A 13,812-nucleotide genomic window follows, 5' to 3' on the forward strand; every position below is an offset into this window, starting at 1 on the left:
ACTTGTGTTTAAGAAGTTATTTAACGTGGGGTCCTTGTGCGGTCCCCAAATAATCTGATGTTGACATTGAGCTCCCCGCAAAGATGGACTTTCCTATACCACTGAAAACAACATCCAGCCATGTGGTGGTGAACTACACCTTAAGTGGTCTTTTTTCTTGTGGCTCAGCAACATGAGAGAAGGCATATTTACAATGTGGTTTCTTGTGTCCTAGAAATTGAAAACCATAGCGGTACAGACTGAGCTAGAGTGCAAAATGCAGCAGGGCTTGCGCTTTACAGCAATTATGATGGAAGTTTGATTTCCAAGTAGCCTGTGAATGTGTATTTGTAAGAGTAGTGGTGGTTCAACAAACTTTGCTGTGTTAACAATAGTGATGAATGTGGATATTTTTGTAGAACTTCTATAAATTCAGCTGATCATCTGTTAGTAATTCTGATTTATCAAGCATTGAAATTAAAACTAATCAATTAATTAAAATTAGTATTTTCACGTTACATTCACATAGGTGTGTAACCCAACACTAAAAAACATGAAATGTATGATGTTTTAGTCTAATGTGTGTATCTCTTCTATTTCTAACTAACTGTTGAGACAGATGGAGATACAAGAAACAGTGAGAGGAGAGGGAATATTAAATATCAAAGTTTCATTTCACAGCCACACAACCTCATTTACATCAATAAATACAGAGCAGCCATTAGCAATACTGCCACGGCATTACCTCAAAATAACAAAACATCAATCTGACTTAATAAATTATAGTTTAACATATATAGTTTGTACTCTTTGTCTCTGAAATCCATGAAAAAGATCAGAAACTATTAGTTTGATTATTGATCCAGTCTATTTAACAGTGTTCTTTATAACTCCCATCCATTTAATGAATTCCCAATCGTCAGCATAGGTCCATGCATGAACTCATAGAGGAGCCCTACAGTTTGTACATCCCAAAGGTTGTGGCTCCTTCATCGTAATTCACCAGTGAAAGGTCTTGTACCCAGACACTGAGCAGGTTTCCTTTCTCCAGTGTCATCACATCTCCCTGCATGGCTGTGCACAGGTGAGGGATCGACGCAGACCCGCTGTGGCTGTCTAGATGGCAGAAGGCCTGCATCACAGTCTTCTCCTCTCCTGACTCGTTCTTCTTCAGCTTGACAATGGCTGCCAGCGGGCGCACAGAGTCGCCCCTGGAGAAGGTCACCCTGGAGTAGACATAGTAATCACCAGACTCCAGGATAGTCAACCAACTTTTCTGGTAGTAGTTGACGTTCCTATGAATTGAGTGGCCCACATCCCACTGGAAATAACCCGCTGGAGAGACAAATGGAGAAATTTTTTTAATATTTTTGAGACTGCTTTTACTCATTGCTTTTGGTACATTTTGGTTACTTGTTATTGTGTATGTGTGTGTGTTTTTAAATTGTCATTCTCTTACATGTAGATTTCTGTGTTGGCTGCCGTGGTCGCGCAACTACCATGCGTGCCAAGGCTCTGTAGGAAGTCTCCTGCTTTCCTGAGGAGTGAGCAGCAACTGGAGAAAAGAAAAAAATCATCTGGTTAAAGACATTGTTGAGATTGGATTTTTGTATGCAACTTAATGTATGTATAAAATTACTTTCAGGAAGAAAATAATAAAAAGTGTTTACCTTTTCCTTCAGCTGCGGAAGAGTTTTCCTGTAGGAATGAAAACATGGAACATCAGAAACCGGTTTTACTAATGTTGAATGTAGATTTTCTTATGATCTTATTATATATGTATATTTATTATTAAATATCTTTCAATCATAAAATGCTCATCTCTCAACAAGACACACTGTGCTGTGAAAATCACACCTCAGTTGTTTGTTCAACAGCATTTCCTGTGCTTTAAGCGCAGTTTCATTGACCTGACCGATTTCCACACGTGTGAACAGTCACAAGAATTAAACATAGATTTTGACACCCATATGCCCATGTGCAGTGCAGTATAAATTTGCAACATGTTTAAGAATGAAGCTGAAATGATTTGGCAATGAAACTCAAAGATCTGTTTTCTTTTTTCACAAAATTAAAACTTCATTTTCAAGTTTATTAATAGTTGAAGCGTATTTAAAACAGCAATATGACTTTTTTCTTGAAGCCATCACTTCTATTCAGTAGGTGAAGAGTAATAATAATATAATAATAATAATAATAATAATAATATAATGATATTAAAAATAATATTTTAACTTGTAATGGTTTGGAAGGTTACTGTGTAATAACTGTGAAAATATATGCAACAGTACCACCAACTATTAGAACATTTAACTCCACTCAGTGTAAATTCTCATAAAAAAGAAAAAGTTTTTACCAAGGTGCCACGCTGGTACAGAAAGATGAATGCTCCAACCGACAGGAATAAATGTAGCAACGCTACACCAACCAAAAACCAGATGACAGACTTGCTGTGGCCTTGTGATGGAAGTTGACCCGGGATAAGGACCGGGTGGGACCTGTTGAGGCGCGGAGGTACAGGTGGTGGAGCCAGGCTGGTCTGGTAAGTGTTGATCATGGTGGACAGGAGTAGTGAAACCTAGAGAGGCCCGGTGTCTGTGACACCCCCTGTACTTCTGAACTACTACTCTCTCAAGCAACTGAGTTTTTCTCTTGTTACTTCCTGGAAGCTCTGAACTCTTCAACATGCAGATCTGTGGAGATGTAACCTTTTGTGACTACACCTGTGTGTGTGTTCTTTCTGTGTGTGCGTGTGTGTGTGTTCTTTCTGTGTGTATGTGTGCATGCACTTTTAGATATGTGTCCCCAAATGCCACACAATGCCATGTGTACTACATGTGCCATGTAGTACTCGATGAATGTAATATGACATACAGTACCGTATTTGCATTTAAAGTAGGCAAGTTAACACAGAGCATACCCAAAGGATTATGTATAGAGCGTTCATTGGTATTTTCACACAGTTTTGAGCAGCAAATAGATGTGATTTAAGGAGTCATACATAATGACTTAGTGACCACTAAAGACAAGATGACTGTGTGACCACAGGGACTATGCAGTAGAAAAACAGCCAAGGAGTCTTTTTTTTCACAATATTGGTTTGATTATTGCAGTTATGCTACATATGGAATACAAATGGGAGATTTTTTAACAGGTATGCAATGACCTAATTACAGCTTAATGTAACCCGCTGAATTCAGTTGGCTTGAAAGAGTTTATTCAGATACACGACAAGGTCGTCTGTCTTTGATTACAACCACAGTGTAAGTGATTTCTGCTTGGTTGTGGTGGCACTCCGGAATGAGATCCACTGATGTTTTTCGTTGTATCCACACAGCCTGTTTAGGCTAATCTGAATTTCTTTTTATGTAGCATACTCACGTAGTTGGTCACAGGGTGCTCCAGAAAAGCACACTGCAACTTGATTTTATGCAACCATGTCGTTGGCAGATGATGGTTTGTCTGAGGTTGCCGAATAAGTCGTTTGTCAATTCTTCACTTCACTTCACTTCTCACTCTTCACTTCTTTCAACATAAATTCAAAACAAAGATTTAACAAAACTAAAATATTATATGTATTTAGGTATACAGCATGTATGGACACTGCAGATGTAAATTTTGTGTTTGACCTAGGCATTTTTGCAACACCTCATTGCTTCCCCTGCTGGTTAAAAATGTTGCCAACTGTAAAAATACAAATACACAGTATTTACATGTACAGATATAAATACACTGAATGTATTAAACGTCTTATGTTGATAACAAATCTCAGAATCCTGTTAAAAGTAGTTTCTACTTTATTGTTTTAACTTTTGCCTGTGGGGCCAGACAACATGTGATCATTTCATTAATTGTATAAAGTTATGGTCTTACAATCATTGTATCAGTATCTCTGTGTGTTAAATTAAGATTATGCAATATTATATTGTATAATAATTATGTTGCTATTGAATTTAACACTTTGTTCGCTGCAGCTGCTCTTAATTGTTAGAAAAATAAGAGATCAAACAGGATGATTCTTCAAAGTAAAAAAAAAAGCATCTATAGATGGTTTTCTTTTAGGTCAAACCGATAAATGGGGTGAATATTATCTATATGTAAACCAAGACAAACATTCACTGATTTATAATTTTTTTTTATGCATCTGGGTGTACAGAGGACTGCATTAACTTGAACGAACTTGTAGTAAACACAAATACATGCATTTATTTTCAGAACCTGTATGTTGACACTTGAATATACTGAAATTCAGCATAGGACCAAATTAAATATACATTAAAGGATAGGCTGAACAACATGGCACTGAGTTTACATTCAAATATTAAAGAGCTGACATTCATCTTTACATGTAAAATCAATAGAAGAGTATTGGGGGGAAATACAATATAGAATAGAAATAGAACTTGTGTCTTGTAGTTGCACTTTGGATTCTGGACACAATGATGAAAAAAAAACACATTTTAACTTTCACAGTCTGTCTGATGAAAAGCTCTTACAGAGTGTAGTGGACAACAAGAGTGTGGCGCTCATTGTGCTGGCTACAGAGGGCAGCACTTCTGGGGCTGCTGAGGGTCTGACGTTGTAAAGAGCTGAGAGAGGCTTGTCTGTGCATATGGAAGAAACCAGAGAACTGTGTCCTCAAAGTTGGGTTCTCCTCTCCTTGAACAGAGTGGGGTTCCCCGCTGCACTTCATGAAGGCCACAAAGCATCTGTAAAACTGTGTAAAAGCACAAAAGAGTATGATGAGCAGTCTTTCAGTAGGACCACACAGCACCTGGCTCATATACAGCACAGGGGAAAGAGATTTCCATTCATAGCATACTTCAGTTTAGTATTATTCTGGGTCATCATTCATCACCACCCCACCCTCTGCTCGCACCTGGTTGTTGAAGAACACGTAGATGACGGGGTTGACAACAGTGCTGAACTTGGCCAGGATGGAGGGAACCACACTAGCCATGGGACTCACCAGTCCCGACCTACCGAAGGTAGCCATCAGCGCCATGATGCCGTAAGGCATCCAGCACAGCATGTAGCAGGACACCATGGACAACACCATTACCAAAATGTGCTGCTCTCTGCGCTGAGCTGCCAGCAGATTGATCTTTCCCACCTGGGGTGATGAAAGAGGATGAGAGGAAGAGGTGCAGAGGTTACACCTGTCTCGACTATAATGTTTCCAAATGTTGCTGTAGTTAAAGAACATAAATCCTGTAATTTGCAACAGAGACTCTCTGAGGGTTGCAGGTGGAGTCAGATGGGCTATGGGAAAGGTACTGTAGATGAGGTAGGTTTTTCATGCATCTCCCACATACCTTACTGTGTTTTTATTTTGATTTCCTGTGCCATTATTTGTTTTATCCAATCCCCGAGTTTGTCCTGTCACTGGTTACTTAAACTACTATGTGTGGTAGGTAGACATTTCTGTCTTTAGTGCCATCCAGTGGTGGTATTAAAAGAAGGCAATCTGACATGCAGCAACATGCAGCCATCCAGTGGTGGTATTAAAAAAAGACAATCTGACATGCAGCAATGTGTGTCGATTCACTCCTTCCCCGTTGATCAAACCTCCGTACACTGAGAAGAGTTAATGGGCTGCTGAAAGCAACCCATACAGGTAGCATTATTCACTGAGATTACTTCATTTTTCCATGAACAAAAACTTAACTGAAAGGAGTCATCATCAATGACGCACATTCAATTCAGTCTTCTTAGACTCACTTCAGCAAATTCCATTTGCCCATAAAGGCTGTGAGATGTCTATTAAATAAAGCTGAAACTATTAACACAACTCAATGCAATTTAGTGCTGCTCCTCCATAACGCAGTGGATCTAAAACCACATAGATTGAAAAAAGAATGGTCAAAATCGAAGACCAAGATATCCTGACTTCCTGTTATGAATGTGCCTCCACAACTAGGTTAAGAAAAAATAGCCCTGGTGACGTTCACAGTATTTCACTTTTACAAACTACCTCTACAAGTTAACTGAATTTGATAATCAGTGGGGTGCCCCTTAATACACATGACTCTTGACTCATGTCTCTTGACATCACATCTGTCCTGCTGGTTGCTCCTGATGCACTGAAGTGCGTAGCTGTGGGCTAAAATTAGCTCAGATATATCCTAAGCCAAGAGGTTATAGAGGTGCCTCGTCTGTGGTGCTTGCCACCTCCTCCGTATTGATTTCCTACCGCTGTGGTCACCATCTTGTAATGTGTGATTACCACTGTTATGCTAAACATGGTGCCTCATGAATAATAGTCTGCATAATGAAGGAGACCCTCCTGGAGAGAAAATCCTGACTTTTCTGTCAAATTACTGCACATATCTCACACACTCAATTATACTTCACCCTGTAAGACTAGTATCATAACATCTGTTGCTCTGTCTCCTCAATCCTCTATCATGTATTAAACATTCTGACAATGTTCAATCAGCAGTGGTTTTTGCATGGCTAAACTTTTGTTCTGTTTTGAATATTACCCACAGAAGAAGTATCACAGCTAGATCACACTAGCAACTGACTTTGCATAGGAAAGCTTAATAAATAATCCTGTCTTATCTCAGTAGAGAGACTAAATATGAAAGATAGACAGGCAGCTGAAAAGTTTGCTACAATAAATAAATAGATTTCCTTTTTTCAACTGAGTTTTTTTGTTAGTAATGTGTCAAGCGTCCAATTCAGCAAGATTCAATTACAGAACAGGAAAATGTAAAAATATGTGTGTGTTCATAGAAGAAGCTTGATAGACAGCGCCATGAGTGGAATTGAAATGTGATATTGTCATGCGGAGAAGAAAAAAAAATCCAAGCTTGAGCCACACTGATGCTCTTGATATACAGTAAATGTCATCTCTCCCTCTGACATGTCAATTTAAGCCACCTCTGAGAAGCCAGCAGAAGGCTCTGCAGACTGATTGCTCAGTTTCTAAGAAAAGCTTAAGGCGGGGCTCTCAGTTGGAGGGCGACTGGTGCGTGTGGCTGAGCCCTCGTTCACCAGCATAGTAATCAAGTCTGCGAAGCCCTAAGCGGCTCTGGCTCCCTCGGGTACACAGAGTTTAAAGAAAAAAATAGAGCTACTTAAAGAATATCATGTATCCAATAGTAACAGGTTGCTTCTACAATCTAAAAATATCTTTGGGGTGATTCACTGATGGGAGTAACTGCAACATAGTGCATGGAGGGAACCAACACCAACAGGAACCCTTAATTATCAATTATTTGTGTGACAGGCAGGTTTATGTAAGCCAGAGATGAGTCACTGGAGACTGAGAGGGGGTCGTTGCCCTCGAGAACACAGCCAGCCTCGAATACACCCCACAACATCCCTTGAAGAAATTGCCCCTAATTCCTTCTCCTGCTGGATAAACTGATTGTACGATTGTAGCCACAGAGTTGAGGCTTAGATTATCTGACTTGATGCTCCTTGAAATGACCTTGAAAACACATGACCGAGTGTTAGTGGGAATATGTCGGCCATCACTCAGCCTCTGAACCACGAACTTGTGTCCTAAGAACACCATGACAGCTCAAGAGCCAGAATGGAGCCCACTTTAGCATAGCCATCAGCTGTGGTGAAAGGCAGCACTTTGAGTACATTATCCTGAGAAAATTACAGCTCTACACGCGCATCATGTGCCATATGTCTTTTATACTGAACCTGTGAGAATGTTTGTGTTGTTTACTGTCACTGATGGCACAATGTGTCCAGCCATATCAAATACAATGACAATTCCCACCTACTTCAGCAGAATAATTATGCTGCAGAAAAAGGGGGACAAATGCACCAACGATGACAAAAAAAAAACTGGATTCTAATGAAAAAACCTCTGTCAAGCAGAAAGTAACGCATCTCATAGGGTGTTTATGCAGGTTTACTGTGAAACAGAAGTCAAAGCATGACAGACATAAATGAAAACACAGATACAACGATTGCATATCAGTGACACAGGTATCTAAATTTAGAATTAAGTAATTTTAACCTAAAACAGCTGTCTGCCAGTCAGTGACTCTATTCACTATGTTGTTTTATAGAGGTCTGTTTCCATTCCCTATCACACAGCTATGGAAATTGTTGGCCTACTATTTGTGCTTTCTTTTATGTTATACATATTTTCATCTTGTGATATATAATTTTACATTGTTTTTATTTCTATTTGTGCGCCCTATAAAAGACACTATGGAGAAAACTACTCCCTTAACATGCTTATCTAATATTAGACAATATTAGTTGTCAAAAAACTTTAAAGTTGTGTTTTTTCTTGTTTTGTCAGTGAATATGTGGATCAAAATAATTTTTGCCACTTAGTGTGTAAACAAAGTACTGTATCTGGTGTTGACACATTCAACTTAAAAACAACATGTCCTTGTTAAGAGTGTGAGAGATTACTATGAACTCACCCTCCTGATTGCAAAGAAGATTCGGCCATAGGAGAAGACCATGAGTAAAAGGGGCAGCAGCAGACAGAAGATAAAGAGACACAACACGTATGAGACGCTAGCGGGTGAACGGAGGTGCCACTGGACAGAGCATGTGGTACCGGGTCCCTCGGGCCCGTAGCTGCTCCAACCCAGGAAGGGTGGCAAGGTCCAGAGGAGAGAGTAGAGCCAGGAGCCTCCGACACAGAGCCAGGCCTTCCTGAAGTCTGAGATGTCAGCCTTCGAGGAACGCAGCACGGTGGTGTAGCGCTCATAGGAGAGAACAGACAGTGACACCAGGGACACAATCCCTTAAAGAGAAAGAGAGAGAAGGGCTGAAAAGTTAGCAGAATGCATTTCTTACAGTAATTCATCCTCACAAGGAGCCAACAGGTCAACAGGCAGCCAACTACTCCAAACTCACTGTTTGCCAGTGCTTTTTCTGTTTACTTTAGGGGAAAACTTTCATTTGACAAACGCTATTTACATAAATCCATCTCAGGATCACGACACTAGATCCTCATGCAGCATATGTGAGCCTCATACAATATTATCTAAGCACGTGCATCCTTTTTATGGTCAAGCATAACACATCTAAGACAAGGAGATACTAAATACACTGTATTAATCAGCGGAGAAATTATAGTGTAAACATCACTGACTGATAGGACGTTACTGAAGACCAACTCTGGGGCTGACTGACATTTGCTTAAATGTATGCGGGAAACAGGTTCTTTCTCCTTTAATGAGACAGAAAACCTAAAGACCAAGAGATCTTCAAGCAAAGATCCCACCTCACATGAAGTTTAAGCGCTGTCATTTTAGCAGCCTGGCTCTGTGGATGGCAATCAGCCTGTAGGTCAGTCTACCACTTTGGTCCAGACTAAAATATCTCAACAGCTATTAGGTGGATTGACATTAAAGTTTGTGCACATATTTGTAGTTCCCACACACTGAGGACTTTGGTGACCTCTGACCTTTCTATAGCCCACCATAGGGTGAAAATGTATGTTTTATCTATAGAAATTTCTCAATCACTGCCATGAAATTTGGTACAGACAGTCATGTCCCCCATTAGGGTGAGTTTCCCATATATAGACACGATCAGGTCAAAATGTCAGTTTGTCCACTACTTTAATCTATGGCCAAATGCCTGTAGAATTGGTAACATTCCCATCAGACTTGTTTTAACTTTCTGAAGTCATCATAAAACTTCTTACATCCGACACAAGTGGGTGCAAAACGAGAGTAACCAGACAAAAAGTTCTATACTTACATCGCAGTAATGTCACTTACCAAAAAGGGCATTGGCGAAGCCGTACCACCTGCAGCCGTGCTCTCCAATGAGCCATCTCCCGTGCAGACTTGCAGCGAAACTGAAGGGTGTCCCGAAAACGCACACGAGGATGTCGCTCAGGCTGATGTTCAACAGGATGAGATTGATGGGCGTCCAGAGGGAGCGAAACTTTGCGAAGACGAGAAGCGCGAGGAAGTTGCTGAGGATCCCCGCCACTAAGATGAAGCCGAGGCATACAGCCACCACCGTGTGGCCGGTCCGGCTCAGCCCGCCCAGGCTCTGGGGCGCCGTGGAGTCCCGCAGGGTGGAGTCGGTGCTGAGGATGGAGCAGGAGAGAGAGCTGTCAGTGGTGCTGAAATTGCAACCGCGTACGTGGACGACCATAGCAGTGAGAGGAGAGGAGCCGGACACAGCCCCAGTACAGCAGCTCTGCACGCTGGGTCACAGTTATTAGAATGTGAGGGGAGCTGAATGTGCCCTGTGCGTGTTTTTATACCGACACCTCTATAATGTATGTAAATACCTCCAACCCCTCCTCTCTGCCTGACAAACACTCACTGTTTTTCTTTCTTTTCTTTCTTAGAATCTCTCCAGTTATTATAATGAGTCCTTTTGATTACACTGGCCTGTATAAATACAATAAATCCCCCAAATTTAATTGCTTTCCAGCTGTAAATGCAACGCCTTTCAAGGCGTCGTGCTGAGCTTATTTTGAGTCGTGAATCAAATTCCCATAGTTACACCGATTTTCATTGGATTGTCGGATTTTTCATTGCAGATATAGGCCAGATTACGTGATTGTCCAAACTGTTCTAATTTTACGGTCACACAGAAGAGAATTACTCAGTTCTGCCCCAGAAATACAAACTTTGTTTGCATGATTTTGCTAAGCTGTGCGTTTCATATTCATTGCTGCTTTCTGTGCCAGACTGCTCTGGTGTATAGCTGCATGCAGCTGGTTTAGTCGAGCACAAAGTAAGTCAACAACAAAGAACGTTTCACACCTGTTCAGCATTTTCTTTTCTGCCAGCCTTCCATACAATAAACCAAATTCCCCAATAACTTTAAGGGACCATTCCAGTGCTTTTATCCTATTTATATTACATTAACCATCACGGGCAGCCACAAATTCCAATCAATTTCTGCATTAGTTGAATTTACAGAGACTTGAAACTCACTAGAGATATGCCATTTTGAAAATCCAAGTCTAAGTTGTCAAAGTTCAGTTGTTCTTGCATGTTCACACAGTAAGGAAATCGGCACTTTAACAATAGCAAAAGCAGACACAGCAATGGATTACTTTACTCAAGCAAGACTCAAATCAATGCAAACAGATGTTTATTCCACAGTGAAATATACACAAACCAATGGATGTCCATAAGTGCAGAAATAAGCATCCTGATAACTATGTAATGCTGTGGTATGCCTCGGACAGCAGGTGGCAGAGATGTAAAACATGTTAGCAGATAAGCAATATCACTTTTTTGGTCTTTCCCTGTGTGTTGAGGAAAAGCGATAATTCATTTACTAAAACTGTGATTATTCTAATCTGACACAGGCAGACCGCACACCCTAACCCTTTTATCATCATTCCTGTGTACACATCAGATCACTCAGTGTGTAATTACATACTGCTGAGAGGGACGGTGTTGCCACTGTAAAGACAAGATGTACTCATGTGACGTCATTTTTCTCTTTGACTCTGCCGTTGCAGGGGAGATCTCTGTAAATCTTTGCATTGCCATGGAGGACTGCTCACTTGAATCACTTGGAGCACCCCCCACCTTTTCACTCTGCAATCAGCATCATTGGCTTGTTGAAAACTCCATAGGCTCGATGGCATCACTGCAGACCCAATCCCCTCATCCTCCACCCCCTGTAAGGGCTTCAGATCAGCCTGATTATGCCTGACACAAGGGAGGAAGAGGGATTATGGCTTCAAGTCTGCATTGATGCTGAATCCACACCTCCCATGTGGAGAATTGCAGATTGTCTGCTGTTACATACCTGCTGCCAATCTTCTCTCTATAGTATGTGAAAAAAGATACAATAAAGACCTTTACATTGTCAACGAGAAGCCCCTCCGATCCATATCTATCTTCAGCAGCTTTTGCTCCTGATTCTGGCTTTTTTACATCGCTGAGCCCATGTGAGCCCTATAAAGCAAAGAAGAATCAAATGTTCTCCTAATAGGCACCTGCATTTACTGATCTTGAGTTGAAAGACTGCAGAGTTTTGTTTCAGATTCAATCCCTGCACTGCATCTGACTTTAAATCTGTATCAGTGTGTTAACAACAGGAATGTTTTCAAATGTGAAGAGTGCAAAGAAGCAGATATCCTGGTGACTCAGTGGCAGTAAGTAAAAGTATTGTTATGTTACAGTTATATTGAGTAGATAGAGGTAAAAGTACTCAACAAAATATCTACTTGAATAGGGGCAAAAATGTTTTGTAAAAAAACTACTACAGTGGTATTAGACTTCATTGGATGTAATTTATTACCTTGATGTAAGCTTATTATGCTTGAGCAGGTCCTCAACAGGTAGGCTAATAACAAACGTTATTTTTTAAATTAATAATTAAGCACTGCCTAATCTCTTAAAATGACAAGAAAAAATATTTGTGATGATATTTGTGTGATAGTTCTCTGCTCTGGAACTATCCCATTTTTAACACACACTGGTTAATGGACCTGGCTTCTGGTCCATGAGCACTTTGGACGAGTGCCCTGTTGGCCAGTTTAGTAGCCCATCTATAGGTTAATGCAGTACCATATCGGAAGAAACTAATATGAGCACAGCACCATAATCCACCCTCATGATGAGGACATGACTACTCCTCCATCCGTGGCTGTTGATGGTGTCTGCAGTGAAATGTGGATACTGTTGTCATGTAGGCTTTCTCTGGCCAACTACGAAAGAAACAACGGGTGAGCTGAGACTTAACATGTCTCAGATTGATAATCACATCCAACATCATTTCAGTTTGAAATGGATATAAGTCAGTAAAGGCTAACAGTGTGGCAAACTCACACATGATGTTTTCAAGCGAATTGACCTCAAAAACTGTGTATCTTAACAACCATGCTAGCAACATGTTGGCAGATTTGGTCCTCTTCAGGATTAAAGTGAAGTAAAAAAAGGTAAAAATACTCCATCACAAGTAAAAGTCTTATACTCAATAGTTTACTTAAGTAAAAGCACAAAGTATTACAACTAAATGTAGTCATTGTACAGAATGGCCCGTGTCAGCACCATAGAAGATATAAAAGATATAAAAGAGGTATAAAAGAAGTGGACATATCTTCCGGGTTTGAGAAGCCAATGCAGAAGTGCCTTGAACGTGGATTTTATTTAAATTTGATGGCCAGCAGGGGACTCCACTGGTTGCAAAAAGAAGTATGATAGAGGTAAGACGCTCCAGAGAATGAACATCACCTCTGATTCTAAAACCAAGAGGGCAATGGCCACGCTACAGTAGAGGCTTCAGAATAGCATTCCATAAACCAATGGGCGATGCCACAGTGGCTATGCCCACTTCTTTTATACATTATGGTCAGTATTGTACTTTTGGATCATTTTTGATACATTAACATCTAAGTGGAAGGCTACTTTAATGTTATAGTACTTGAGTAAATGTACTTAGTTACTTCAACTTCTTATCATACGTCTTTTGTGTATTTGTGTATCAGAATTTTATTCAGTACATTACAAGGCGTCATAATGTTTATTTCGTGTGGTTTGCTGTCTGTCCTTTTGATACTTTTAACTACTCTGGAGGTATTTCACATTATGAATGTATTAGTTTTTGTATACTATATGATTTTGTCTTTGTAAAGTGTGTGACACTCTTTGAAGATGGCTAAAAGTTTAAGATTACAGAAAGCAAACATAAAACATTAACATAACACCACTATCCTTCATTTTTTTGGTTCGTTTGGACATATAGGATATTTTCATAGCAAGTAAGACTAATCTAACTGTAGACAGATATCAATATCATTGTTCATACACTCAAGACGCTCACAGTGTTCACACTTAAACTTAATACTGGTCTATTTACTGGTGTAGGCCCATTAAAAGAACTTAATGAAAAATGCACAAGAAAATGCCCTTT

General features: G+C 40.1%; 2 protein-coding genes across 2 annotated transcripts; both read right to left on the reverse strand.

Annotated features, from left to right (window-relative positions):
* Window positions 1-562: 562 nt before the first annotated feature.
* cd40lg (CD40 ligand) lies at window positions 563-2,630 on the reverse strand. The gene is made up of 4 exons (XM_070837052.1): window positions 2,336-2,630; window positions 1,650-1,677; window positions 1,439-1,534; window positions 563-1,314 (listed from the first exon to the last, which is right to left on the reverse strand). Exons 1-4 carry the CDS (start codon window positions 2,534-2,536, stop codon window positions 935-937), a joined length of 705 nt encoding a protein of 234 aa, XP_070693153.1. The 5' UTR covers window positions 2,537-2,630; the 3' UTR covers window positions 563-934.
* A 1,841-nt stretch (window positions 2,631-4,471) lies between these two features.
* On the reverse strand, window positions 4,472-10,080 carry tmtops3a (teleost multiple tissue opsin 3a). The gene is made up of 4 exons (XM_070836413.1): window positions 9,696-10,080; window positions 8,382-8,710; window positions 4,859-5,092; window positions 4,472-4,696 (listed from the first exon to the last, which is right to left on the reverse strand). The coding sequence occupies exons 1-4, from the start codon at window positions 10,078-10,080 to the stop codon at window positions 4,472-4,474; spliced, it is 1,173 nt and encodes a 390-aa protein (XP_070692514.1).
* Window positions 10,081-13,812: the final 3,732 nt, after the last annotated feature.

Source organism: Pempheris klunzingeri, chromosome 9 (genome assembly GCF_042242105.1).
Source record: "Pempheris klunzingeri isolate RE-2024b chromosome 9, fPemKlu1.hap1, whole genome shotgun sequence".
NCBI lineage: Eukaryota > Metazoa > Chordata > Actinopteri > Acropomatiformes > Pempheridae > Pempheris > Pempheris klunzingeri.